The sequence below is a fragment of the Phallusia mammillata genome, chromosome 1 (genome assembly GCF_965637545.1).
Source record: "Phallusia mammillata chromosome 1, kaPhaMamm4.hap1.1, whole genome shotgun sequence".
Taxonomy (NCBI): Eukaryota; Metazoa; Chordata; class Ascidiacea; order Phlebobranchia; family Ascidiidae; genus Phallusia; species Phallusia mammillata.
Window position 1 is genome coordinate 13,279,015 of NC_137252.1, and position 26,857 is coordinate 13,305,871.

General features: G+C 36.4%; 3 protein-coding genes across 6 annotated transcripts; 2 read left to right on the top strand and 1 right to left on the bottom strand.

The window, feature by feature from the left end:
• Positions 1-413: 413 nt before the first annotated feature.
• Positions 414-6,211, top strand: LOC145208978 (uncharacterized). Its single transcript, XM_080079228.1, has 6 exons — positions 414-568; positions 681-812; positions 2,289-2,390; positions 2,503-2,613; positions 4,384-4,611; positions 5,096-6,211. Exons 1-6 carry the CDS (start codon positions 562-564, stop codon positions 5,101-5,103), a joined length of 588 nt encoding a protein of 195 aa, XP_079935354.1. The 5' UTR covers positions 414-561; the 3' UTR covers positions 5,104-6,211.
• Positions 6,212-8,631: 2,420 nt separating this feature from the next.
• On the bottom strand, positions 8,632-12,744 carry LOC145209087 (LIM/homeobox protein Lhx5-like). Its single transcript, XM_080079332.1, has 6 exons — positions 12,554-12,744; positions 12,232-12,347; positions 11,692-11,915; positions 11,116-11,462; positions 10,609-10,759; positions 8,632-9,293 (listed from the first exon to the last, which is right to left on the bottom strand). The coding sequence occupies exons 1-6, from the start codon at positions 12,611-12,613 to the stop codon at positions 9,007-9,009; spliced, it is 1,185 nt and encodes a 394-aa protein (XP_079935458.1). The 5' UTR covers positions 12,614-12,744; the 3' UTR covers positions 8,632-9,006.
• A 3,189-nt stretch (positions 12,745-15,933) lies between these two features.
• LOC145237460 (solute carrier family 26 member 6-like) lies at positions 15,934-25,183 on the top strand. Of its 4 annotated transcripts, none has more exons than XM_080100337.1 (16): positions 15,934-16,066; positions 16,684-16,917; positions 17,209-17,319; positions 17,714-17,886; positions 18,106-18,270; positions 20,095-20,274; positions 20,714-20,790; positions 20,932-21,079; positions 21,227-21,316; positions 21,992-22,090; positions 22,267-22,407; positions 22,658-22,789; positions 23,226-23,318; positions 23,471-23,519; positions 23,580-23,731; positions 24,020-25,183. In XM_080100337.1, the coding sequence occupies exons 2-16, from the start codon at positions 16,698-16,700 to the stop codon at positions 24,227-24,229; spliced, it is 2,040 nt and encodes a 679-aa protein (XP_079956463.1). In that variant the 5' UTR covers positions 15,934-16,066; positions 16,684-16,697; the 3' UTR covers positions 24,230-25,183. The 4 variants fall into 4 exon arrangements, with proteins under 4 accessions (XP_079956463.1, XP_079956472.1, XP_079956478.1 ...); XM_080100329.1 differs by having other exon boundaries at positions 15,935-16,066; positions 23,226-23,366; XM_080100346.1 differs by lacking the exon at positions 21,992-22,090 and having other exon boundaries at positions 23,226-23,366.
• The last annotated feature ends 1,674 nt before the right edge of the window (positions 25,184-26,857 follow it).

Below are 26,857 nucleotides of genomic sequence, written 5' to 3' on the forward strand. Positions count from 1 at the left end.
TTAGTGTTTTAGTAAGCCTATGTTGTTGCAATTCTTACGTTGGTAGAATTCCCCACTCGCAGGTCAACACTGGTTCTCGTACCGCGCGCAGATTTCGTGAATAGTTTCACCTCCCCTCCCCCCACCTATTTTTTTACGGAATCTTGTAAAATTTCATCTTTAAAATCTGGAAATAAAGTGAATTGTTTGTTTTTGTAATGGTGCCTTCTGCTTTGGTTGAAGTCTTTTACCAAAATACCGAATAGACAGAAAACAACGGAAAGCGCAATTTACACAAGTAATGTCAAATTCTATTGCTTTGTACATTTAAAACCAAGAAACATTCGTGGGTGGTTGCTGGCTTGATGTTCTTAAAACAATTTAAAAGTTAAGTCATGATTTCTATTTTTTGCTTTAGAAATCCCCTGCAGCAACTGCGTCACAGTCCAGTGAGTCCACTCCAAATCCAATCAGGAACTGAAACTGAAGTAGAACTGTTTGTTGCACGAAAGTTTTAGTACAATTATATGTACCTAAAACTTGTCTATTTTTTATCAATTTAGTTGGGCGAAGAGTGTAGAAATGGCACGTAAGTTTTTTTGTAGCTTTTACCATTCTCCTAAAACTGTTTTAAAGGTGTCTTTCCTTTCTAAACACAAAAATATTTAGCATTTATTTATGTCAGCCCACCACTTTTGCAGATATAAGAAGAGAAGGAAAGAACTATTACATCAATTCTAATGTTTATACTCACCAATATGGACCTGATGGAAAAGTATTAAAATCAACAGTTTTGGAAGGTGGAAAAGTCAGAGATATAACAGGAATCCCACGTAAGTTGTTTAGTTCATTTGAACTACAAAGCTACTAAAACGTCAGAAAATATCGAAAAATGAGTGAGGGGTAGTAAACTTCCTTGGGTTCAGCCACTCCTTACAAAGGTTTACCAGGCAGCAAAGTATGTCAGCTTTAAATTAAATTGTGCATGCCTATTTTTTGACTGCATGAAGAAATTTAGTAAGTACTGCCTGGTCCTGTCTATCACATTGTAGAACATGCATTGTACCCAGTAAAAGTGGTCTTGCAGACAGACTTGGGAATCATGCATGCGGGAGCGGGACATAGTGTTCCTGCACACCTGAGGTCATGGCGAGCACTGCCATATTCTGCAGACTAAGGTACATTGTGCATGCAGGAAAAAATACGGACTTAAAGCACAACTGCAAAAATGATTGTAAGTGATGAGTGTGGAGAGGACACAAACACAAAATTTGTACAATCAAGAGAAAGTAGAAAAAACATAGAGGAACAAATAAAGAACAGTCTGGAAAAACAACATTGTTTAAAAAACATGCAATTAAGTGAAAGGCACCAACAAGGATGCTATTTTAGAGCAATACTGATCTTTGTCAGAAGCAGTGTTTCATACCGGAACGAAACGAAACCAAATAACGTTATTCGTTCTGAGCAAATTATTTATTTTGGTATTTCATTCCTGACCGATATTTTCACTTCGTTCCGGTCTGACGGAAAAAAAAATTATTTCGGTATTTCGGTCTTAACAAAAGAACATTTCTTCATGGTCTTTGCAACTATTAAGCAAAAAAAAAAGAAATTTGCAACACACAAGAATTATTGTCTGTAGTTGTTACGTCACATAACATTTGTCAATGATGGTCAAACAGATGTAAATTGTAGCATCTTCAATTTTTATTATAGCCCAACTTAGCCTAATAAAAATTTGTTACATGTCAAATGTCCAGAACGAAATACCGTAATAAAAAATAACGGTATTTCGTTCTGTTCCGGTATTTTGAATATTTTTTATTTCGGTATTTCGTTCTGGTATTTGAGCCAAAAATTATTTATTTCGTTCCGGTATAACGTTCCGTTTTGGTATGAAACACTGGTCAGAAGGGTTGTCAGGTTGTCAAAACTGTTGTTTGAGTAAATATTTAAGCCTTGTTGATGTTATACCTTTTACCTATTATTCGATTAGATATTATACTCTTCAGAGTCTGCACTTTGTTATGTGTGGTTTTAAACATAGTAGTAATAGTTATGTGAGTTTATAATAAATTGTTCTGTCCTGTATGTTTGCTTACATGTGACTTTAATAAGTCTTACTGTTGGATTTTGTTATATGCCATAGTTTTGTTTGCTTTCTTAAAGATAACAATGATTAGTTACATGTTATTCTGTGTTTATTTGCTGTACTAAGTCAGCATTTGTCAAAGTGAGTATGTATACATAACATGCAACTTATAATTCAATACTGCAGGTATCAAAATATTATTGTATTTTTGCAGATTACAAGAAAGTGGAAAATCAATTTAACATTGTGGGAGCAAATTTTGGCAATGTTGCAATTGCAAGTAGTGGAAAAACAAATTTTAGTGAACACAATGAAAGTATGTCAAAATGTACACATTTTACTCCATGTATTTGTTGTTTGTTTAAGATTTCACATTATGTTTGTACATTTCATTTAATTGCTGTGAAACATACCTGTGCCATTTGCAGCATTTGAGAAAGGAGCTACAAAGCAGAATTACAACATATCTGGAGGCAACTTTGTTGGAACAAATATTGGAGGAACAGCTAGTCACATAAATAGAAATAGCAACATCAGTGGTATTTATTATGGGTCCCCTTCACTGAAGGGGACACATATTGTTTTTGTCCGTATTTTTTTTTTCTTTTTTTTGTCTAACGCTGGCTTGTGAGATGCATTTGGTCAAGAAAGCGTGCTTTAAATTTATTCAAATTTGGACAGATGTTAGTTATTAATCCGAGTTTGGTCCCCGTGAAATTTGACCCCGAATGACCCAGCGGTTCACCCACAGACCCCCAAAACGTAAAATTTTTAAACGCTCGTTTGGTCAAGAAAGCGTGCTTCAAATTTATTCAAATTTGGACAGATGTTAGTTATTAATCCGAGTTTGGTCCCCGTGAAGTTTGACCCCGAATGACCCGGCGGTTTACCCACAGACCCCCAAAACGTAAAAATTTTAAACGCTCGTTTGGTCAAGAAAGCGTGCTTCAAATTTATTCAAATTTGGACAGATATTAGTTATTAATCCGAGTTTGGTCCCCGTGAAATTTGACCCCGAATGACCCAGCGGTTCACCAACAGACCCTCAAAACGTAAATGTGTCTAATGCTCGTTTGGTCAAGAAAGACACTGTAGGCAGAAGTCCCAAGAGAGTACATTTACGAATAATAGGGCAGAGCGGGACGGCTCAGCTTGACGTCGGACAGACGTTTTACTAGACGTCGTTTAGGTGATTAGAAATCAGCTGTTTTTGCACAGCAATGCGATTTCGTTTTATTAAGTTATCACTCACATTTTCAGTTTTGGCAAAGGTTTCACACATCGGTTTCATATATCTCAAGCAAAACTTTGTTAATCAACGTTGTCAGGTTGGCCGCTGCATGATCACGGGTTACTTAAGGTCAATTAGTAGGTATTACTAACACAGTTCAGAACTTTCTTTCGTCATAACGTAGCGTTTTTTTGTTTTTTTTAATCAAATACTCAAGGCATGTATAAATTAGGTCAAACGGTGTTGTTGAACACTAAGGACAGCATGCTATTGAAAACGGTGTCAAAAGGTCAAACAGTCGTTTGGTGTGTGCACCCTAAAAGGTTACTACAGGTCAATGGTACTCGTTTTGCTAAACAAAGTTAAATGAAAAACAATTTGTTATGTATACACTTAATCGCTTAATATCGCAGCAAATCGCTTTTTAATTTAAAGTGTCTGTAACACAACTGTTACAGCTTTCTAGAAAAAAATTGTGTTTAAAACCCGACCATGGACGACAATATCTGGGTCAAAGCAAGAGATTAAATTGAAAGTATTTGTTTCGTTCTTTTTTAATGTTTTTGTAATTATACGACAATAATAGTGCAAACAACAAACAAAATTTTTTATTGTTGGGTTAATGCTTTCTAAAAATTTGTTCTTAAGAATTTAAAAATCACCGCAACATTTGTTTACCGTAAATCCACACAAACACGCGTGTGGGGACCCATTAGTTTTTGTGTACAAAAACAATCATACGTGTAGATCAAATGATGTGTATAGTAAATGGGTAAATATCGTATAGAATATATAAAATGGAAATATATCAGAAAGCCACCATTCTAGTTTACTCAAATATTATTGACAACCAGTTTTTTTCTTCTTGTTGATAGTGTGTAAATTGTATTAAATTAATGTAAAAAATGTTTAAATTTATGATCCATTTTGACATGCATGTCAAGTCTTTCTGCAAATACTTGTAAAATATTGTCCAGTTTTCTTTGACTTTTGTCAATAATGCACTGCCAACATATCTAATTGATGTGTGTTTAGACAATGTGTTGCATGTTCACCCTTAAACTGTTTGCTTTTTTAGCTGGAGAACGTGGTGGGCCTGGGGCTTCACCTATATTATGGGAAAAGATTAATGTGGAGCTTACCCTTGTGTCAATCCTGAGAAGTGGAATTGGAACAGAAGATTTGCTAGTCGCACTAAAACGAGGCCATAAACTTCAGGATATTGGCACAGCTGTCGAAAGAACTTCAAGTGATGCAATTCCTGCTCTTGCTTCATCTCTAAAATCCTGCAGCCCCAATGACTTAGGCAAGCACTTTACTTAGTTGCTGTTAAAACTGTCAGTAGCATAACTTTGGTGAACAACTCTTTACTAAAGTTATTGTCATGCACAGGTTTTTTTTAAGGTTTGGTTTGGGTGACCGCTAAGTAGTTTTAAGAGACCGCAAGTGTTTCATTTAAATACCAAAAAATAGCCATATTTGCTTATTTGGGAAACCGCTGGAGAAATTTGGGGGGCCGTTTCGGTCCCCCAAAACACCTTAAAAAAACACTTCATGCATATGAAGTGTAACATTATCAAATTAAAAAAGTATAATTGAAATTTGATCATAAGCAAGCAAACTTAACCAAAAAATATGAAATCTTTTAAATCACAAGGAAATTCTATGTTGTGTGTTTTGGACAAGGTAGAGGTGTTGAATGTGTGGCTTTTTTCTTCATCGGAAGCACTAATGCTACATAAGGAATGATTTTTATTTTGTAGATGTAATAGAAATGTTTTATTTTTCAGCTGGATAAACCTGGACTAACAAAAATCTCTTCAACCAAAAGTTCAAAAACTTCAGTTTAGTGTGTTGCTATTATTCGAAAAGTTTTGTGTGTGATGTTTTCTTTGTCTGTAGTTTTTAAAGTCGCTTAAAGTGTAACTTTATTTCTGGATGCAAAGCATCAAATCATGCTACCCTCCAATGAGATGAGAAGCATTGAAACTAGGGATGCGCCGAGCCGAGCCAGAACCCGAGTACTCGGTACCGAGCATCGCTGTTTTTGATGCTCGGTGCTCGGCCGAGTAGTTGCACAAACTGACCCGAGCATTAAATTTGCATATCCATGCCTTGCTAACATAAGTAACTAGTGTTCGAAAGGGTGTCTATGAACAAAAACAAATGATTTTTCAAATGTATTAGATTGTGGAAAAACGTCTACTTCTGAGGCCTGTAACAGCTTAATACACCGCTGGTGACGTAAGAGGCCTTGTAGAGCTAAAACGTAGAAAGGGGATTTTTGTGACGTCATAATGCACCGAGCGTGCTCGGCCGAGAACCGAGCATTAACGTGAGATGCTCGGTGCTCGACCAAACAGAACACTTGCAATTTTGGCACATCCCTAATAGAAACTATAATGCTTTTGAATATTCAACGAGGTAAATTGGGAAATTTGATTGTTCTCTTCATGATTGTTTTGTATGCAAGTTGTTTTTATATTTTTTGTGTTGTAAATAAGCTTTTTTTACACTCCATAGTTTTTCACCATTATGTTGTAATTAATCATTAGCACTGTATATAAAGAAGGAATAAAAATTTTGATTCGAAATTTTCTGGTGGAAGATCAGATTTTCTTAGGCATTGCACTACTTAATATACACATGATAAGTACTGCTGATTGTGTACCACAACCTTTGCCCTAACTTGTTTAGTCAGTTACCCTTGAGCCACCTGAATGTAAAATTTTAAACACTGTAGTCCTTATTGAAAGTATATACATGGTTTCATGTTTTGATTTGGAGTGTATCGCAAACAGTTAGAAATCATTTTGTACCTTTTTGTTGGATTCACTCACTTTACCCCTAAATATTCGTTGTTTTTTGGCCTATTGTGAAAAAATACATATAAATCAAGGCCTTCATCCTTTTAGTGCATGAAACGTAATTTTGCGGACAACTCAAAAGTAACACCATTAAAAACGTTGCACTGGAAATACGAATAGGTTACATAAAAATAACGCAGTGCCCAAAATGGTTCCCAGCGGTTTGCGACCACGGCCGTAAAATGCAGAGTTTTAAACCTCGTTTGTAGCATGGGATACGGATGATCCAGACTCCAGAGGGAGGGATGGAATCTAAACACTTCCGAACGGGCAATTGAGCCAAGAGTCTTCGGTCCACTGAAGCTTTGGTAAACCACTACGACCTTTTCGTAAATAATTCAATCTGTTGAACATCTTCGATTGGTGGCATAGGCGCCGAGTAGGCGGTGGCGGGGTGGTGCCGCCACCTTGGGTTTTTAAAGCACGGTGGCGGCCACCGTGGATATTTTGGTTAGTTTGTAGCGGTTACATACGAAATATCGTCAAATCTGAAGTTAGGAAATTTTGATTAGGAACAATTTTGCTTTAAAACAAACGTGCTGGCGATACAGACACAAAACGTGGTTTAAAACTGCAACCTGTTAGTGCTTTGTTTATGACGACAAACACACCATTGTCTGCCAGTAAATGTTGGGCCATTGTTGTGTACAATGCAAATGTGTTGATATATAAGGTTAAACTTAACGAATCATTTTTTAAACGTTGCTAAACCAATGATAAACGTTACAGCAACGTGTTGCATTTGCGAATTAAACGTTACTTTGTATGAAACGTTTATTTGGCTTTGAATTTGAGTTCTTGTGGTTGCACGCTTCAGTGACGTCACATAAAGTGACGTCATATTTTATGTCCGTCACCTTGCATTTTTGTAAAACTCGGCGCCTATGATTGATGGTCTTCAGAGCTGAAAGCGCCTACGTTTTTGAAGAAAAAATACGTCCACAAGTGGTCGCAACAGAGATACATTCAGTGCCGGCATAATCCCTCTATGATCCGTTAAGCTCCTATACTATAGGATATATCATATATGACTTGGGTGTCCCATTGTAGTGCTAGAGCAGTGGTTCCCAAACTTTTTCATATTTTTTTCAAAACGGTCCCTTTGCCATTATTTCGAGGGCTCGCGGTCCTTAAGCCTAAATGTGTATTTTATAAAAACTAAAGTTGATTGCAGGATTTTAGCTAATTATGCAAAATTGCGCATAACAATCATCCAAAGACAGCATATGACATCACAAACAGGACAAAAAACATTACGATTGTGCGCGAACAATTGCATTTTTGATAGTTGTCATTCAATAAAGGCCGTTGTTTAGCAATGGAGACAGTCGATTCTCAATTCTACTTTGATTTAAACTTATTTAGTGGCACAAACTGACGCCAAAAAAGATTATAGAATTACTTCAACCGCTTCGCGGTCCCCCAAAAATTGCCCCACGGACCCCTAAAGGACCGCGGACCCCAGTTTGGGAACCGCTGTGCTAGAGAGTTTGTGGGTGGCGATCGAAGCTGAACCTATTGTATTGTTGCCATATTTTTATCCAACGCTGCTGGTGCGAAACATTTTTAGTTATTACTCGAGCACTAATCATATATTAATGGCTCTGATATGTATTAAATAGAGATCCAATGCTATATTCTTTCAGCTTCAAAGCAGCAATAGAAAAATCACGTGTATTTCCTCAGTTTTACGTGCAAAGTTTGATATACATGGGTCCGTTAGACTCCTATGGGCCCTGCTGCGGCGCACCGGCTTCGCGCTCCCCCCTCCTCGTGGGGCCTTTTTAACACCTGTAAAATGCAGATCAGGGTCAACTGGGAAGATAAACGGTGCAATAAATAAATATACTTGTAGAGTACTGATACTCCGCTGAAACCTCGGCTATTGAAAGTCAAGTTTCAAGCGAGCAGGTTGGACTTGAATTCAAAGTGTTTTATGGCTTATGTAAAATCCTCAATATTCAAAGCTTTTTATTTGATCAATTACACGATGCTTTGCATTCAATCAAAACGTTATTATTGTTACCGAACATTTCACGGTTTTGAATAAAAAAGACACAAAACCAATATGAAGAAGACCTCAGCGCCATATTGATGGAGTGGAAACATACAGACGCCATAAAAAGTCGATCGGCGCCGACGAAAGGGGGGTGCAAGGAGGACATGAGCTTAAACAGCGCCACCGGCTCATATAGTGGTCGTATAAATGTCAGATTTTGACGAAATTAGACTCGTGCGGGCTGGTTCGCCTGTCGGATGAAAGTTGTAAAAACCCGTGGACCTGCTTTACATCAGTTAGTGTTAAAAAAACGCTGCTAAATTTGTGGTTACAAGTTCAACTTTTTGACACAATTATTCGTTAACACCGTCTTGCAACTTTTAAACATGTAGATGTTGGTCCCGATTATTAATTTTAAGACCAATACGTCTTTTCCCATAAGCTTTATACCTTACAAACCTCGACATAACATAACCTTTATTTTGTTGCTTTTTTCAAACTTGCAATTTAAAGTCAAAACTTTGAACATGTTTTTTGAAAGCGCGAAAGTGAAAAGAAGGATACCAAGTACAATAGAAGCAGGAACGTTTGGTTACCATTTTCAGCCACTACGCGATAATTTAGAAAACACCAAGTCAGCAGCAGTTTCAAGGGTTTAAGCAGAAATATTTTCACAAACAACTTTTCAAACGGTAAACTTGATGTCATTGCGGTATATACAACGAAAGGAGATTGCAACGAATCCTCTGGCAAAATACAATCAGTCCACAGTATAAAAGTGTGCAGGAATATTTTCATGGAACTTTATTCACAGGGACATAAAATATCCGCATTATTACTCCCTAGCCCAATACTGCATGTCGCTGACGTCATCAGGTATTTGAGGTTTGCCGTTCGGTGACGTGGCCATGATAAAATATCCTTTTGATTGTGGCAGTTTGTTCTGAAAGTTCTGTGGAGGCACAAAGCAGCCCATTGCCGAATGTTGAGCTACTTGTTCCGGACCCCACTCTGACTGTCCCACCTCAGCGGAAAGCATTGTACCGGGAAACAGATAATTTCCTTCATTCTGAGGGGGAATCCCCGATGCCGAATTGTGATTTGGAGCGAATTGGACATTTTCTACAAATATAAATCTTTGTTTAGTTTAAGTTCATCTTAAACGTAAAGCCCTTGCAAAGTTATGGCTTGTTTATTTGGCAGATCCCACGTAATGCGTTACATCACTATCCCGCATCTGTTTCGCGCAGCCTCAATCAATATCACATTATGACGTAATTGTGTGTGACGTTTTGATCGAGTGGGAGCGTCTCTCACGGGATTACGTCAATCAAACGTCACACCGGATAGTTTTGTGACATCGTAGTTGGCTTCATTGTTTTCACGTATGTCGACTTTGGTGAATCACAATAGGGGAAATATTGATCCCCGGAATATTGGGACGAGACTTAATCTTTTCCTGCTGAAGTTGTTTTTTAAACCTGTCTTCTTACGTGGAAAAATCTTGCAAGTCTTTTTATTACGTTTATTCGGCGATATTGTAATAGGAAATTGTAAGCGATGCGGCGCAATTTGTTTTAGGTTAGAAAGTTCTTTTTGTAATTACTGTAGCCCTAGTAAAATTTATACGGATTTCAGCAGAACTATAATTGCGCAACTTATTAAATGTGAAAAATGGGTCATAACAATTTAGTCAAAATAGCAATGTCTATGATACTTAGATAAAAAAAAACAGTTTCAACCTTCCAAAACAAACTAGTTTTAGTTTTGCTTCTGTTTAAATATATATTTTTGAATTTACACCTCGCGATTGCCATTGTTGCGTAACAAGGGCAATCAAAGGGCAATCAAAGTGCTATTATCTATTGTCCGTTCGACATCGCTTAACAATCGGCCACACGCGAGCTTAATTGCCATTTTCCGGTCAAGCTGCGCCGCCACACGAAGATTTCCCTCAAGAATACACGGGGAATTCCCCGACGTCGTGGTGTGATAGTGTTGCTTCATCTGGTGTGAAGTTTTAATGTAGATTACGATTAAGTTGCAAGACAACTTAAATCCGTAAATTAAACTAAATAAATAAACGTGCGTTTTTTTTTCTATTTGCGTCGCTACAAAACGGAATCAGCATGTTTTTCCAGGCCGATTATTCCCGCACCTATGCACACTTAACCGTAGAAAAAAACTGTAAAGACAAATTACAAAAAAGCATATTCCAGTGGAAAGTGTTCTTCACTTTTGTAAAAGCCTTGCGTGATGAATTTTCGTTGATTTACAGTTTACACAATGCTACAAGCCTAGAGCAATTACTAGCAAACCAAGTTATTGCTAAATGAACGCTTCGCCATTTTCTTTTTTTTTTGAACTCCAGCTGCACATATACTCTTTATTTGTAAAGCAAAATTGCCGTAACAACACACAAAAATTGCTACGTTACCTTGTTGGTATAACGAATTGATAAGGTGATCCACTTTTGGTGTATCTCGCATGCGAACTGGGCCGTTTCGCTCAAAAAAATGGCGTCGATTTCCAAATACGTTTAATTGCTTCATTCGTCGCTCCTTACTTCGTCGATTTTGAAACCATACCTGTGACGATGAAAAAAGTGATGCAATTTAATACTGTCTGTGGCACATTATTTTTTCAAATAAAAGGCCTTTAAAAAGGAGCTCTTAAAATTATTCTTTTTTTTATTCAAAAAATTATTCGCTCCAATGTGCAAAAATACACAAGTGCTAAACAACACAAAATAAAAAAATCACTTTATTTTTACTTTTCATGCAAAATGCATAAAAGCTATATTACTAAAAAAAAGGTTAACGAAAAAAATTATGTGCTGCCTTTACATTAAAAAAAGTGCGGTGCAAATTCAACTTGACAAATTTTCAAGCGGTTATGTATAACTTCATATCAAAGTTGCCACAATCGTGGAACACGGGATTACCTGTATAACTCTCATACTCAGTCCGGTGTCTCTGGCAAGCTGTTCTCTAATATGGCGGGTGGGTTTCGGTGTCGCAGCAAACGCAGCCTTCAGCGCGTCCAGTTGTTTTGCTTTGATTGTGGTCCGTGGGCCTCGTCGTTTTGTCGGTGGAACGCAAACTGGCAAAGCAGTAGAATCGCCACTAGATAAACTGCTGTCCACTGATTCCGCTTTAGGGGTGTTTGCTTCGCTGTCCCCTGTTACCCAGTCGTACCCAGTGCCGTCTAAAGCTTCTTTCACGTCATTGTCGTCGACGCAAGGCATTGTGACGACACTCGATTCGTCGTTATGGCTTGGACTGAAATTTTCTGCAATGAATTTTGCAACTAGGTTTTACTAGATAGCTTTTTATCAGTTGCTATCTAATGACAGTACACTCACAATGTATACTCTCAATAACAACAATTGTTATGTTTTAATTAGCAATTGAAAAGCTTTACTATGTTTGCCTACTTCTCGTTTTTCGATTTTCGGGTGCACGTTTTGTGCTTTTCGCAAGGACAAATTTACTGGTGTTTTTACACCTTGGAAACCCACCTGGTTGTTGGAAATTTCCCTTTAAATAATCGTCACTGCACAGAGCTTTGTTGTCCGAAGAGAAATAAACTTCGTTGCCTGGCAACAGCTTTCGGCCGCAAGCGAAGCACGCGAAACAGTCAACGTGGTATACAGTCGTAGTGTCGGTGTGTGGTCGAAAAGTGTGCACAGGGTCGGTGGCAAAGATTGGAAGCAAACATCCTGCACATTTGCTACCGTAACGCCTGTGAAAGCAAAGAATACAAAGTCGAGTTACCTATCTGCGACTGTCAAATAATACACTTTTTCACAAATATCCCGTTAGCCTCTTTGTTGTCAGGATAAATATTTTTTCAATATTTGAAAACTGAAGTAGGCAATTGTATCGTGTCGGCAAACCAAATTTTTGGTTTTACTTTTTACACACAAATTTTTTGCCATTACTAGTAACGCTAGTTAGAAAATTAATTGTTTTTGTTAGAATATTTTTATTTATCAAATTTAATATTTCTTTTATCAACAGAAAATGCGCCGGAAATTTGGGTTCTGCTAGCATGTTACCTGGTAAAATCTTCCGAACAGAACAACCAGCCATCTCTAGTGTAACACTTTTCTCTCAGCTGACATTGACAATCTCGACATTTCACACATTCCTCGTGAAAAACTTTGTTGTCAAGCTGTAAGCAATGACTTCAAATGTTTTGCTACTGCTCGTGATACCCACTTTGTTGTTATATTTTAAAACACACACTGATTTAATTCTTTGTGATTAGTTGTTTATCAAATCAGTTTCATAATAATTGCCGAACCAGCGCAAGTAAAATTACAAAAAACGATTCTTAAAACTAAACGTAAATTATTTTGGTTGTACTTTACCACTTACCTGCAGAATGTGTTGGTCTAAAATGGTTTCGCCGCAGCACGAGCAGTTGGGGGCGGCCATATTGTTTTGGTACTTGACGCGCAATCAAGTGATAAAATAAAATCAACTTAAATCGACAGACGGTCTGTTTTACAAGCAACTGCAGGAATAAAATCAAATCTTTAAAGCAAAACTCAACAAACATATTTTTAGAAACTGTAAAAAAATAAAGTTGTTAAATACTTCTGCTGTTTGACACCTTCTCACACACTACAATAATAGTATGTAAAAGTTTACTTCTGCATAGCAGGTTGCCAATGTGGACAAGCAATATTTCTGCTGCGTAACCTTTTTATTTCTTGTCAAAACGTTTCCAGAAAAAATACACACTCTCCAATACATGCCACCTATACGTGTCCAAAGTTTTCTTTCTGTAACGGGTTGCCAATGTGACCTAGCACTATTTTTGCTTCGTAACATTATAATTTCTTTTCATAACGTTTCCCGACAAACAACACACTCCACAATACACGCCACCTTATGTATATGTCCGAAATGTTACCAAGGGAATTGCAGTCGCCTATTTGTTTGTTCCTTCGGCTAATGTATATTGCCGTGAAACAAAGGCGTTTAATCCTTACCCAGCCGTATACATTGCACCAATATTTGCACACAAGAATTAACCTACAATAAAAAAGACCGATCTTCGATTCCACTCTGTGGGGTAACGTCTATTGTTTTGTGATTGCTTTCATCTATCATACTAATCCCTTTCTGTGTCTAAAATCATCCGATTTTTAAAAACAAACCTAAATGACAATTTAGTGATGTATTCTGGCGAATGAATAATTTCAAGGAAGCATTTTAATTTTTCTGTTTTCATTTTTTTCACCCTATTAAACGCAAGGCAAGAAGTTTTTCACTCATGCAGTTTCAAAAGGCTGTAGACTGTACGAGTTACAGGTGACACACAATATTTGCAAAGTGTTTTCGCAATATCCATTTATTTGGCAAAGCTAAAAAAATAATTTGAACATACTTTTCCCTGTAAATAATCTACAACTTTCTAACGTCCACTATCATCGAACGCATAACCCCCAGACACAATTTAATCCGTCCGCCCGTAAGTGTTTCAGGCAAATCTCTCCAGACCTTCACTCCAACCTTCACACGACGATTGTGTCCAAAGTCTTTCCACCCAGCGCTTTAATATACACAACCGTCTTCAACTCCTCTCCATGCAATAAAAAATCGATTTAACCCACGCCCTTTGGCTCCATCGTGTGACTATAATCTTACATAACGATTTACTTATTGTTTTAGTAGCGTTAGTAGTTTCACTTTGTAGGTGTGACGAGTTGATAAAAGTATTAGTTCCTAGATTTGTGCTGTTGATACTTTTTTACGTGAGGTTTGGGATATGTCAAGTTGACAACGAAGTCACAAGAAATCGTATAATCAGAAAAAGTTTACCTATTGCGTAATCACATTTGCGTATTTTAAAAGACAATTGTCTGTGAGCATTTGCTAAATATTATAGCGGCCTAACAATTTCAGCTGGAAAGATATTACACTAATTGCGTTTTTGACAACAACGTTATTTCGAGGCGGCGAATACATTTCGTCGATGGTTTAAAAGTCTGTTAAAATTCAATATCCTGAGGAAACACCAGGTCACTTTGCCGCCCCACTTTTAACATGCACAGTTGAATACACCGGTAGTAGGAATGCGCAGAAATTGTTGCCTCCGCAGGTTCCTGGCCAAAAACTTCATTGGTCGGAACATTTCCTATTTTTCTATTTTTTTTCCTTTTCGTTTTAATTTAGGCGTAGGTTACGTAAATTCTGTTTTGCTCATACACAATCGTAGTTTTTATGAATTCCCTTCTATTTTGTTATTTCGTGCTGCTAACGCCAATCATGTTTTACGATTAACCAAATGGTTTTAATTTGGCTCCATTACACCGTCTGGGAGAAGTTGCAGTGCTTTTGTTATTGCGTAACTTATAGTCATTTTTTATGTAACACGTAAAAAATTGATTTAAACAAAAATATCAGATAAATTATTTCTTCATTATCTTCATTATATCCTGGTCATAACATTTCATTTTTTTGATGAAAGGATTGTTGGTGCGTAAATACTTTAATAACATTGTTTAGGATTAGGAAGCCTCTTTGTTATAATTTAAGCACAAGGAGGCCAACGATGTACAATATGGGCCGTAAAACCAATGGGTCATTCACTCGTTAAAAATGATACATCTAAGTTGGGTTCAAGTACTGCGACCGAAAGTTTCATAAACTATTTTTTGTCATTATGTTGTTCGTGATATGTATTTCTCAGATTGTTAATTGTTCTAGATTCTGGAACAAGTGACAAATTGTTTCCTAGAAGGAAAGACTTGTTATCCCAAAAAAGTTCTTTACACAACGGGCAATTAACTGAACATGAATGTGTTAGAAAACTGGGCCAGCATTGAAGCTAATTTGTTTCAAAGCAAAAATCGTAATTTTCTTTCACATGACGCACTAAAACTTAGCCTAAATGAAAATCCTCGTTGACATTGGCAATTGTATTGTGTCGAACGCATCGTCGTAGGCTACTTTGGAAGGCAAAAGCGATCTGGTTCAATTATCTTCCAGAAACACCCTTTTCTGTATGGTAAAATAGGCATTTTGTGTCTTTAAACCCACTTTATTTAGTCCTAAGACTTCTTCAAAAAACGCTGTAAAACCCCTGAAAAAATTGTTTTAGTCGTTGTCGAGTGCCTGTAGTCCAGTGGTTCTCAAACTTTTTCATATTTTTTCAAAACGGTCTCTTTGCCGTTATTTCGAGGGCTCGCGGTCCTTAAGCCTGTATGTGTATTTCAGAAAAACGAAAATTGATTGCAGGATTTTAGCTAGTTATGCAAAATTGCGCATAACATTCATCCGAAGACTGCATCTGACATCACAGACAAATTGTCTGTCTCAGACAAGCCAAAAAGCATTACAATTGTGCGCGAACAATTGCATTTTTCTTAGTTGTCATGCAATAAAGGCTATTAATTGTTTAGCATTGGAGACAGTCGATTCTTAATTTTACTTTGATTTAAACTGATTCAGTGGCACAAACTGACGCCAAATAAGATTATAGAAGTACTTCAACCTGTTTCGCACACTGCAGGTTTTAAGTTATGCCAAAGTTGAAAAAGGTCGATTAAACAACGGCAGCACTTTATTGTGCATTGCGTTTTTATTTTTTTGGTGCGTTGACCCAAAAAACTTAACGCAGTTATTGGGTTAAGGATCGAAACTTAAAAGAGTTACCCAAACATACCTACATCTCAAGAACAGCGAGTTTTATTTCCACACTAGAAAATCGTGACATTTTACTTGTCGATGTATCATTTAATATTTCTATGTTACTTCTTGTTGTGGCGGTCACGCAAGAGTGGGCAAGCAAAATGTGACCTTAAATTTGAAGTTTCAATGTGAATTTTTGAGGTGTTTTGCACACTTTTTGAGTGTACTCGTGGAAACAGTCGAGAAAAGGTAAATTGTTGGTGTTCAAAAGTATTTTGTTTTGGTTTGACAGCTTGACACCCTAAACCAGTGGTTCTTAACCTTTTTGCTGTAGTTTCCCACTAAATTCAATCACCAACTTCGAATTTCCCCCTCTGTTATTTTTATAATCCTGTTTTGTGCCCTACGTTAACAAAAAAATTCTTTAAATGAAATAATTTTGTGGAGCGATTTGGTCTGGACCCTAAAGGTATACTGCAATCTTATTTAATTTAAAAAGTGCTTCTGTGAGAGATTAAACTTTTTGGAATACTAAAGACTAAAGAGTCTGCTCTGCTTGTATTAGTCATTTATTGCATCGCAATCAACAAAGGAAGGGCCTTTGTTCGCGCACAATAGCAAAGTCATTGATGGTTCAGTCTTCTCTGTGATGTAACAGATTTGAATGTGCCTTGTAAACCTTGATGAAATCAATCTTAGTAACTTTCAACGGTTAATTCAAAGCCGGATTTGACCCTCGTGCCCGAGTCTGCTCTTTGAAAGCTTACACAATTTCCCTCCGAAAACATTAAATTTCCCACTAGTGGGAAATTTCCCACCGGTTAAGAACCACTGCCCTAAACCCTCTTTTATGCTTCTTTTTGAAGATTAACGTTTCAGCATGCGGAATGAAAGGGAGTTTCAGATTGCGCATGGCTACCAACCAAAACCCAAGCAAAGTATTTGTGATTATGTACGAAACACACCAAAACCCGATCCCAAGAAGATCCTGTTCAAAGTTTTTCCCATCCTAACCTGGCTTCCACTTTACGATATCAGGAAATTTTTACTTGCAGACATCGTGGCAGGGTTGATTGTTGGGGTCATGAAAGTGTCTCAAGGTGGGTAATAGGTATATTATGAACCAGGCAGTGAATACAGTTCTGTGGAAACGGTTTTAATGCAATTCAAGTGTATGATATGTTTGACTTTTAGTGGACCTTCTTCATTGATCAGAACTTTTTAATTAAAATAAATTTATCACCTCCAGAAAGCGAGACAAATATTTAACTGCTTATCCAATAGTACTAAAATCTTTTGGCTAACGAAACTTACTGTGGCTAACGAAACTTACTGTGAGTAAATTGGTAAAACATCTAGTTTTTCAATTTACACTTTTATCTCTTTTGTAGGACTTGCCTATGCACAATTAGCAGGTCAGCACCCTGTCTATGGGCTTTACACATGTTTATTTCCACCACTACCTTATGCTCTGTTTGCTTCATCGAAACATCTTTCATTTGGTAAATATGTTATTAAATAGTCACTTGTACCAAATAATCTAGTTTATTACCCAATTTCCCAATATTGTTGTATGCGATAAAATGTATTTTGCAATCCACTTTTACATTTGACCTAGAACACATGTTTAAAACTATTAAAACATAAGTTACTGATACAAAACTGATGGTTATAACTTATACTGCCACATGGACTTTTATTATTTTAAAATGTAGTGAAATTTTTTTTATGGTACATTGCCAGTTCCTTATTGTTTTTAATCTTCCTGTTATTATTTTTTTGATAAAACATTAAATACCTAGGTTGCTTAAGCTGAAAAAGTAAGTTATGTTCAAACTTAAAAAGAGGAAATTTGTTCAAACTTTAAAAAAATATAAAAAGGAATAATTACTTCAGGCTCATTTGCAACAAGTGACATAATGATTGGTGCTTTTATTGAAACTTTGGTGCCAAGTCCAAATGGAACAACCACAAACAATTCCTCTATGACTGAAATAGGTTGGGAGGCAGTTTATGATGAAAGAATTTTGTATGTGACAGTCATAACTTTTCTGTGTGGTTGCTTTTTGGTGAGTTTTGCTGTATTTTCTGCTGTGTTTCCAAAAAAGGTTTAGAGCTGGGCATTTGTGTGTGTAATTATAAACTAGTTTTATAGGTTTATCTGACTGGTTTTCCAGTGGGATGAAACTTACATGTTAAGCTGATCTGATGCTATAGAAACCCAACCCATAAAACAAATATTTTATTAGAGTAGACATTTGTTTTCAACTTTAATTTTTTTGTTTCAGGTTTTCATTGCAGTTTTCAAACTTGGTTTTCTTGCAAGACTTTTTTCTCAACCCCTTCAGCGTGGATTTATTTTTGCTGTTGTTTGTTATCTTTATGTTTCGCAGTCAATAACACTCCTTGGTATTTCAATTGTAAAAAACACAGGACCCTTAAGTTTTTTTAAGGTAAGTATCATTTTTTGAAATTCATATCAGTAACGTACATTATGGTCATAGGCGCCGAACATGGGTATGCCGGGTATGCCAGGCATACCCGGACGAAAATCTCGGGTATGCCGCATACCCGAGAAGTGGACCAACGTCAGTCATGCGTTTATGGAAATTATTGTAAAACGAACCAATACGTAACATACACAATTGATTTCAATCGCGGTTATTGTTTCACAAACATGAATTGTTCGCTGTGATTACAATTATAACGTCTTAAAGAAGCTTTGGAATTTAAATATTGAAGGATGGTAAAAAGCACAACAAAGGTATTGGCGCTCGCTTACGGGAGGAGGGGAAACGCCGCTGCTCCGAGTTATACGTCAACAACCACGGGATAAAAAAGTTTAGCGTTTATGAACTAAATCATGAGAATACAGTCCAATCTTTGTTCTAACTGGCTCTACCGCAAGGACAGCGACTGTCTAGTTTTAACCGAAAAAAACAATAACGCTTACTGTTACGTCACAAACGTTAGGTTGGTACTTAAAATTAACGTGTTAGCTCGTGGAAAGTTTCTGGCAGTTTAGGACATCGTGTGAAGTACACAAAACTTTAAAATTGTTATTGCGTCACATAAAACTCACTGGGTTAAATAAGCGACACGGTGTAAACGAAACGAGCGACTTTAAAACGTATGAAACGATTTTGTAATAGCTGGGGCAAGTATGTGCGCTTTGTTGCGTGAAAACACAGCGTTTTTATAATAGTTAGTACTGAGAAAAATAAATGTTAAACATTATTGTAATTTGTGACGTAAGGTGACGTCCCAACTAAATCTTTTTATCTGTATTGTCCGCCTCCCCGTAATTTCGGCAAGTGGGCCCAATTTTTTGCAATGTGTAACGCGGTGTTGCCGCGCACAAACATGCGTTGAATTGCAACAGAAGCAGAAGGGCCTACCGATGGAATTAACGTTGCGTAAACTTATAAACTGCAAGCTTTACCGTAGTCTCACGATGTTAGCGACAGGAAATGAATTTGGTATTTCATGACGTCATTTTGTGACGTCATATAATATGGCATACCCGGGAAAAATTTAAAGTCGGCGCCTATGATTATGGTAAGGGCAAACTACAAGAACAAATAGTATTTGGAAGTGCCAAAGAACTATACACGTGAAAGGCGAATAACATATTTATCTGGTTCACTGTAATATCAATGTAGGAGTTTCATTAAACATTACATTTTTACAGCAGTGTAAAACATTTTAAAGTGTCTAAATCCAACCGCTATGGCCATGTTCTTCAAGAGTTACAATGTGTGTTGTTGCAGTGCATTAAAAATGATTTTGAATGCCAAAAAGTATTAAGCAAGCGATAAAACTGCTGAAATTAAATTATTGACACCATTTACCTGGTTTGTCTTAATAAAAAAGGCACTACTTTATGTTAGATTCAAATACAGGTTTCACAATAACATATTGCCAAATTTGTTCCACCCATTGTTGATTAAATTATTTGTGGTTTTGGCATCTTTAACTTAACATTTACTGTTATTGTCTAATAATAATTGTCTTATAAGCAAAAATTTACAGTTTGGAATGTAAACACAAAAATGTAGGCACTTCTCATTAAGGGGTTGACACATCAATTTATTACAATGTTGTGACAGTGTATTTTGCATTACAAACATGTCAGGAAGGAAATTAATTGCGATCTTACAATTGCCTGTGTGTGCAAGTATAGTGTAACAAAATATGGACAAAATTATTTCATCATGTAGATCTGCTGTATACTGTTAGTTTTATTTGTTAAAAACTGGATTGATATTTTTTTTCAGGATATTTATGCAATTTTTGAAAAGCTGACTAAATTGGATGGAAATGAGCAGATCACACTTTTGTACACAATCATTGTTTCTGTTGTTTCAATTATATTCTTGTTTTCCGCAAAGATGGTGAACAACAAATTTAAACACAAATTTCCTTTAAACATTCCATTTCCTGGTGAACTTTTGCTTGTAAGTGTTTTGTTGAAAAAGTTTCTTTCTTTGTTTTTAAATCTGAAAAAGCAATTTTCGGGTACACTGATTTGTTAAGAAGAAAAGTACAATATCAGAAATTACTTTTGCACAGTTAAGACTGTTCCTATTTATGTTATACTGTGTAAGTTTGTTTAATGACAAAAAACCTCTAAAATAAAAATAACTTTGAAATAAACATTAAAAAAAAACTCTGAAATAAACGGAATTAAAGGCTTCTTAATTAATAAAAAATTAACATGCAATTGTGTGCAGCAGGGTAGCACACTCAATGTCTTAAGTTCAACTTAAGATTGTTTCAAATGCCTTGTTGCCCTCACCACCTGGTAGCAAATTTACCTTTAAATATAAGCGAGATATATATCACTTACAAACCTATACATATACATTAGCTTCTTAACAAGATTATTTTTTTCAGTTAATTATTGCAACTGTTGTGTCAGAATTTACTGAGCTTTACAACATTGTCAGTGTGATTGGAAATGTTCCACAAGGGTTAGTAAACCGACTTTGTTATTATGAAAAAAATCAAAACCAAACATTTACCACAAACCATGAAAAGTAGTGACCATAAAAACCTTGTGCAGGCTTTTTTTACTTATTCTTGGTAATGTTGTGTTTGTTTTTTATAATTAGCTTGCCCTATCCCAAAGTCCCTGATTTATCACGAACGCCAAATGTAATTGGAGACTCGGTTGCTATAACTGTGGTTGGAATGACTGTTGCACTTTCACTAGGAACAAATTTTGCAGATAAAGGGAAGTATCCTTTGGATTCCACACAGGTGAATTTGTTTACTTGTTATTATTTGTTTGAAATTAAAAAAAGAATAACATACCACTGCTGTGAATGCTTGGCTCAAAAAAAACTGTTAGTCACTATGTCAGCTTTAGAGTAGCGTTTGTCATTAAATACTCTTTTGTTTTTGCAGGAAATTCAAGCTGTTGGTTTTAGCAATTTATTTGGATCCTTTTTTAGTTGTTTACCAGCATTCGGAGCAATGTCAAGGTCATGTGTTCAGGTCAGCTATAATATTATTGTTGATGAAATTTTCCAACCTGCTTTTACATACTTTGGTCGCCTAAAACCTAATAAAAAGCAAAACAAGAGCAGTGGTTCCCAAACTGTTTTATAGTCTGGACCAAATGATAGTTTTTTTAAATGTGTGTAGGGAGCCGCAAAATACGAAACCTTGAGAAGATCGCCATAGATTGTTACCTTGAAAGCTAAATAGCAATCTTTGGTGGTTTTCTGAGGTTTGGTGGGAGCCGCAAACAAGTGGTTGGGAGCCACCTGCTGCCCTGAGAGCAGCGTTTGATAATCACTGTCTGCATACCACATAAGCATCACATGCTAATCATTCAGCTTGCTACTGCAAACCATGCACTGCTGTGGTTGCGGTGTAGTTAGTGCCCAATGACATGAAGCACTAGAGTCATTTGTACTCCTTTGCAACTGATAAGAAGACCAACATGCCGTAAAAAACTTATACAAGTGAAAAAAAAAACTTATACATTTTTACAAACGGTCTGAGCACAAATTTATATTTCTGGCAAAAATTGCATTCGATTCCAAAAGATGCAAAATTCTACCTGTACATCCCTAGAAAACAGCTATCAAAGTCCAGTGGCATTGGGCAGAATATTATGCAGAAAATTTGGTAGCCCAAACTTAATAGGTAAAATATTTTTTATAGTTTGAAAGTGGAGGAAAGAGTCAGTTTGTTGGTTGGTTTTCTTCTATTTTTATAATTGTAATACTTTTTGCTGGTCCGGTCCTCAACAGTACGCCCTCTGTAAGTACCTAGAATTTTACTAAGAAGGCCAATATAGTCAACTGTAATATTGAAAATGTGAAATGTTTGTGTAACTGACACTTGTTACAAACCGTTTTTCTGTAGTAGGTATAGTTGAGTATCTTTAGTCCAACTATGTGTTGATAAATTTAATCCAACTGTACTGCATTTACCAGGCTTGTCTTAGTGCAATGGTGGTTGTGTCTGTTGCCAATTTACTACTTCACATCCGAGATTTGAAAACTCTTTGGGTCTCTCAAAAGTTGGACTGTACTGTTTGGATAATAACCTGTGTGGGAACTTTGCTGACATCAATTGTGAGTGTCACACAAGTTTTTCGGTATATGACAAGTAAATTACACCATTTTGTGGCTTTCTCCACTTGACATTTGCAAATGCCATGTCCTTGCTTGCTCCCAGTAAGCAGTCCTAAATGTTTTGTTTTGTTTGAATTTTGTAATATTTATTTGATGCGAAATCTACTGAAACAGCGACAGAAATAAAAACTGTTCAAAACGGCAAACATTTTTTTCAGTCTGGAGTAACTTGTTGGTTATTTTCTTTCAGACTCTAGGACTTGCAATTGGAGTATGTGCTGCTTTGCTTTCAAACATTGTGAAAATAAGCTTTCCCAAGCCTCATGAACTTCATTTAATTTCCAACACTGGAATTTACAAAAGAGCTGGGCTTTATGATAAGGTAGAATTATTTTGAAAGAATAGTCTAAACCAGGGGTCCTTAACCAGGGATGCGAGAACTGTTCCTAGGGGGTGCGGGATGCTTGTATAAAAAATTAATTACAATGGTTTTGTTATTTGAGCAATTACAAAAGGGCGTGCAAAAATTGGTTGGTGATTTGAAAGAGGTGCAGCAAGAAGAAAGGTTAAGAACCACTGGTCTAAACAAACTAAAAAACAATTTGTTGAAAAAACTTTTAAGTTACATTCACTACACAAAGTTGATTACTGCAAAAAGAGTTTCAGTGGAAAACAGTTATTTAGAATAGAAATTTATGACTGTTTGGATCAGTAATCACTTTTGTTATTAGTAATTTGTTAAATAAACCCCCTGTAAAAACTAATTTAAGAACATGCAAAACAAATTTAGGTTTTCAACATTTATTGATGATTTGCAGAAAGGTCAGCCGACAAACCATGTGATTGTTTTGTCACTCGATGCACCAATCAGCTTTCTCAATGCAGCGAAATTATCTCGAGACATGCAAAAGGTTTGTGGAATAGATGCTGTAAAGGAAAGACAAAAGAATAGTGAACAGGTAACTTAGGTGATTGAAAAAGAACATTCAGCAATTGCTAGAGTTACTTTACTAAGTCATGAAATTTTTAGTTTCTCTTAAGAAATGTTATTTTATTTTTTTAGGTACCGGTGCATAGCAAATCAGATGGGGAAAATGAAAATTCTAGAAGTGGTTTGTTGATTTGCTACTATATCACAATTTATGTAAAAATTAGAAAATGATTTTTTTTAGAATCATCTATTCCAAGTAGTTCCAATGCTGATGTCACAAATGACTCTAGTGATGTCACAAGTGTTTTGAAACCTCATCAGACTGAGTTTATTGTGTTGGATTGTTCTGGAATCAACTTTGTCGACTCTGTTGGAGTCAGGGAGCTAAAAAAGGTTAAAGTATTTTCACAGCACCTTTATTTTACAAATGCACCAAACTCACTTTGATTTTGGTCTCAGTAGCATAATGCCGTTTATTACATATGGCTGCAGCAATGTAACCATCATTCTCAATTTTTTGCACCATGCTGTACCAACTATGTACAGCTACTTCAGGCTAGGTGGCTGTTTTTGGTGTAAATACATCATTTATGTTTTTTTTTCACAAAGCAAAATAAACTCAATGATCTTTACAAATAGAAGAAAACAGTTTCCCGGCATAAACACCTGATTATTTTTCAGATTATAATTGATTTTGAAAGAATTGGAATCAATATTTTGCTTGCTGCGTGTTCTGAAAGTTTTCTGCAAACATTTGTTGCTACTGGATATGATGAAATTTTAGCAATCTCTTATGTGTCAATTGATGATGCGGTCCAGTTCACAAAATCCCACACCCAAGTTCAAAATGTATCAGCGATAGAGATTGAGCCATCTGATAATGAAATTTAATTTGCGTCATATAGTGCTTATGAAGCCTGTTTTAACTCTTTTGTTTTATCTGCCAAATGCCGTGAGTGTTGTCTAATGTATCAAGTTCTAATACTATGCATAAATTAATTGATCGTATTTTAATGTGATTGTCATAATGGTGCCTTGTATTGCTTTTTTCATTTATCAGTTTTGTTCATTGTTTTTCAGTTATGTGCTTCTCGTCACTTTTAATAATTTCACAGGGTGGTAGGGATGGGTCGAGCCGAGCCAGAACCCGAGTACTCGGTACCGAGCATCGCTGTTTTCGGTGCTCGGACGAGCAGTTGCACAAACTGACCCGAGCATTAAATTTGCATATGCATGCCCTTCTAATACACGTAACTTGTGTTCGAAAGGGTGTCTACGAAAAAAAAAGGAATGATTTTTCAATGTATTAGATAGTGAAAAAACGCGTACTTCATGGGCATACACAGTTTAATACACCTCTGATGACGTGAGAGGCCTTGTAGAGCTAAAACGTAATAAGAGGATTTTTTGTGACGCCACCAAACAGAACATTTGCTCCCTACAGGGTGGTTTGAAAAAAATAAAAATTGGTACTAAAAAGTGTTTTATTGTACAGCCTTTGTTAAACCTGATTTACAAAACATATCGTTCTTCATTATAACTTGTTTTAATGTAAATGTTGTAGGTGTTTGTGTTTAGATCCCATGATCGGCCAGCCGCACATTCTTAGTAGTAATGCATAAAAAATACATTCAAGTATATTTATTTTGAACCGTTATATTTATTATGTCAATGCAACATACTTTTTCTTTTGATCCACAATTCTGTGATAAAGTATTGCGACATTCTGCTTAACATGTCTCGTATTTTGTTTATTTAACAAACATATATTGCTATATTAAACTATTCAAATTTCATCCTTGCATTTTTTCTCTATTTATTACAATAAATATTATTCAAGTCCAATTTGAATTCAAAATTTTATTATTTCAACATAGGTTTTTAAGCCGAGTAGTGCGTCAACATTTTGGACTAAGTTTTGTTTTCAAATGACTGCACAAAGCTGGTTGTTTGTCTTAATTGAGCTACAAAATTCAAACTACAAACGGCTGGACGCTTAACGCAATTTATTAAAGAAGGGGTGTGCAACTTTTGTCACTGGGCGTCCAAACATACTTACCATATTTAGATCGCGGGCCGCACCTGTAAAAAAAACAAGGTGGTTTACTTTGTTGCATACCAAATATATGTCTATATTGAGTTAACAATTAAAATTCGCATTTAATTCTAGCTGCATAGTGTCAGATCGCAGAACAACAGAACCGGGCGCATTAATCTGCTCAAAAATATACAAGGACTGGACTCGTTTGCCAGTAGCCTACATTTGAAATCCAAGCGTCTCTGCGGGCCGCACAACTTTTAATCAATGGGTCGCATTCACCCCGCGAGCCGTAGATTACATAACCCTGCATTGGTAAATTGCTTTTTAGTTTAAATACGGCACCCACACATGAAGGATGTATATCTAGTAATTTTCTAGGCCATGCATATCTATGCATAAACACCAAAGCAAAGACCCAGTAATAAATAAGGCAGCTGCTATGCATTTTAAACAAACTTCAGAGCATCCTACAAGTAGCAGAAGGAAATTTAGGATGGGCGAAAAGTTCTGATCAGGCGCCGAGTAATACCTGAAATAGCTTCATTCCCGACAACGTAAATTGGTGTAACAAAATGTAGCCTACTCTTTTGCAGTGTTTGGTTGAATGTTACGTAATAAAATAAATACCAAATCACGCTGCTGTTAAATCAATGAGGTCGCCTAAAACAAGTTTATTTTGTATTGAAACTAAACATTACCTATATTTTATCTTTCCCTAAATTTTTGGAAAATCCTGTACCAAACTGTTGTAGCACAGTAACAAAAAACGGTTTACTACGTATGTCCGCAATTCTTGGTCAAGTTTGTGTACCCGTGAAGTGTTTTGCGCACTTATCCCACGATCGTAAGGCAATTTTTGCCTCCATGAACGTTTTGCGCCAGTATTGACCACACAAGTTGACGTTTCGATTGATGAGTTTGGTAAAAAAAGTTTTCGGATCAAGTCAGTTTTTCGCTGGATTAAACTGCGCGCAAAATATTTGCGACCATAACAAGAGGCCAGACCGTGACGTAACAAGGCAGCGAACGCAAAATATGGAACAGTATCGCGCCATGAGGCAGCACAGACCGATGTAGACTCAGTTGTGGCAACAAGCCCTACCTGCCCGGTAAATTCGCGAGTAATGTTGTTATCTGTAAACATATTTCGATGGCCATCAACATTCCTGCGTCATACCCGCCACTTTGTCGAGGCTAAAGTAATTATAAGATGGTTTTCACTTGAAGTTTACCCGCATAACGCCCAAGGCTGATCGCCCAGCAAGCAGTTCACCTTTACCGTAGATATTTCATTAGATCACTGAAACTACCATAGACTAAATAAAGATAGCAACTTTGGAATTCAATTATCGGATGGTTTAGAAAAAAGTCAAGATATAGTCAGGTCAGATTTATATGAAAAGATTAATTTTAACTGACTGAATGTCAGAAAAGTCGTTCGAGCCAAATGTAGACACAAGTAAAACTTTGATTAGAAT

What these genes read in the sequence shown, in the direction of transcription:
- LOC145209087 (XM_080079332.1), bottom strand. Translation starts at nt 12,613, where the DNA reads ATGGCCGCCCCCAACTGCTCGTGCTGCGGCGAAACCATTTTAGACCAA. An exon ending in TAGACCAACACATTCTGCAG is followed by an intron (nt 12,348 to 12,553) that starts GTAAGTGGTAAA and finishes CATTGCTTACAG; the next exon opens with CTTGACAACAAAGTTTTTCA. An exon ending in TGAGTATGAGAGTTATACAG is followed by an intron (nt 10,760 to 11,115) that starts GTAATCCCGTGT and finishes TCATCGTCACAG; the next exon opens with GTATGGTTTCAAAATCGACG.
- LOC145237460 (XM_080100329.1), top strand. Translation starts at nt 16,698, where the DNA reads ATGCGGAATGAAAGGGAGTTTCAGATTGCGCATGGCTACCAACCAAAA. An exon ending in TGTCAAGGTCATGTGTTCAG is followed by an intron (nt 21,317 to 21,991) that starts GTCAGCTATAAT and finishes TATTTTTTATAG; the next exon opens with TTTGAAAGTGGAGGAAAGAG. An exon ending in AAATGAAAATTCTAGAAGTG is followed by an intron (nt 23,520 to 23,579) that starts GTTTGTTGATTT and finishes GATTTTTTTTAG; the next exon opens with AATCATCTATTCCAAGTAGT.
- LOC145208978 (XM_080079228.1), top strand. An exon ending in TTTTAGTGAACACAATGAAA is followed by an intron (nt 2,391 to 2,502) that starts GTATGTCAAAAT and finishes TGCCATTTGCAG; the next exon opens with CATTTGAGAAAGGAGCTACA. An exon ending in TAGAAATAGCAACATCAGTG is followed by an intron (nt 2,614 to 4,383) that starts GTATTTATTATG and finishes TTGCTTTTTTAG; the next exon opens with CTGGAGAACGTGGTGGGCCT.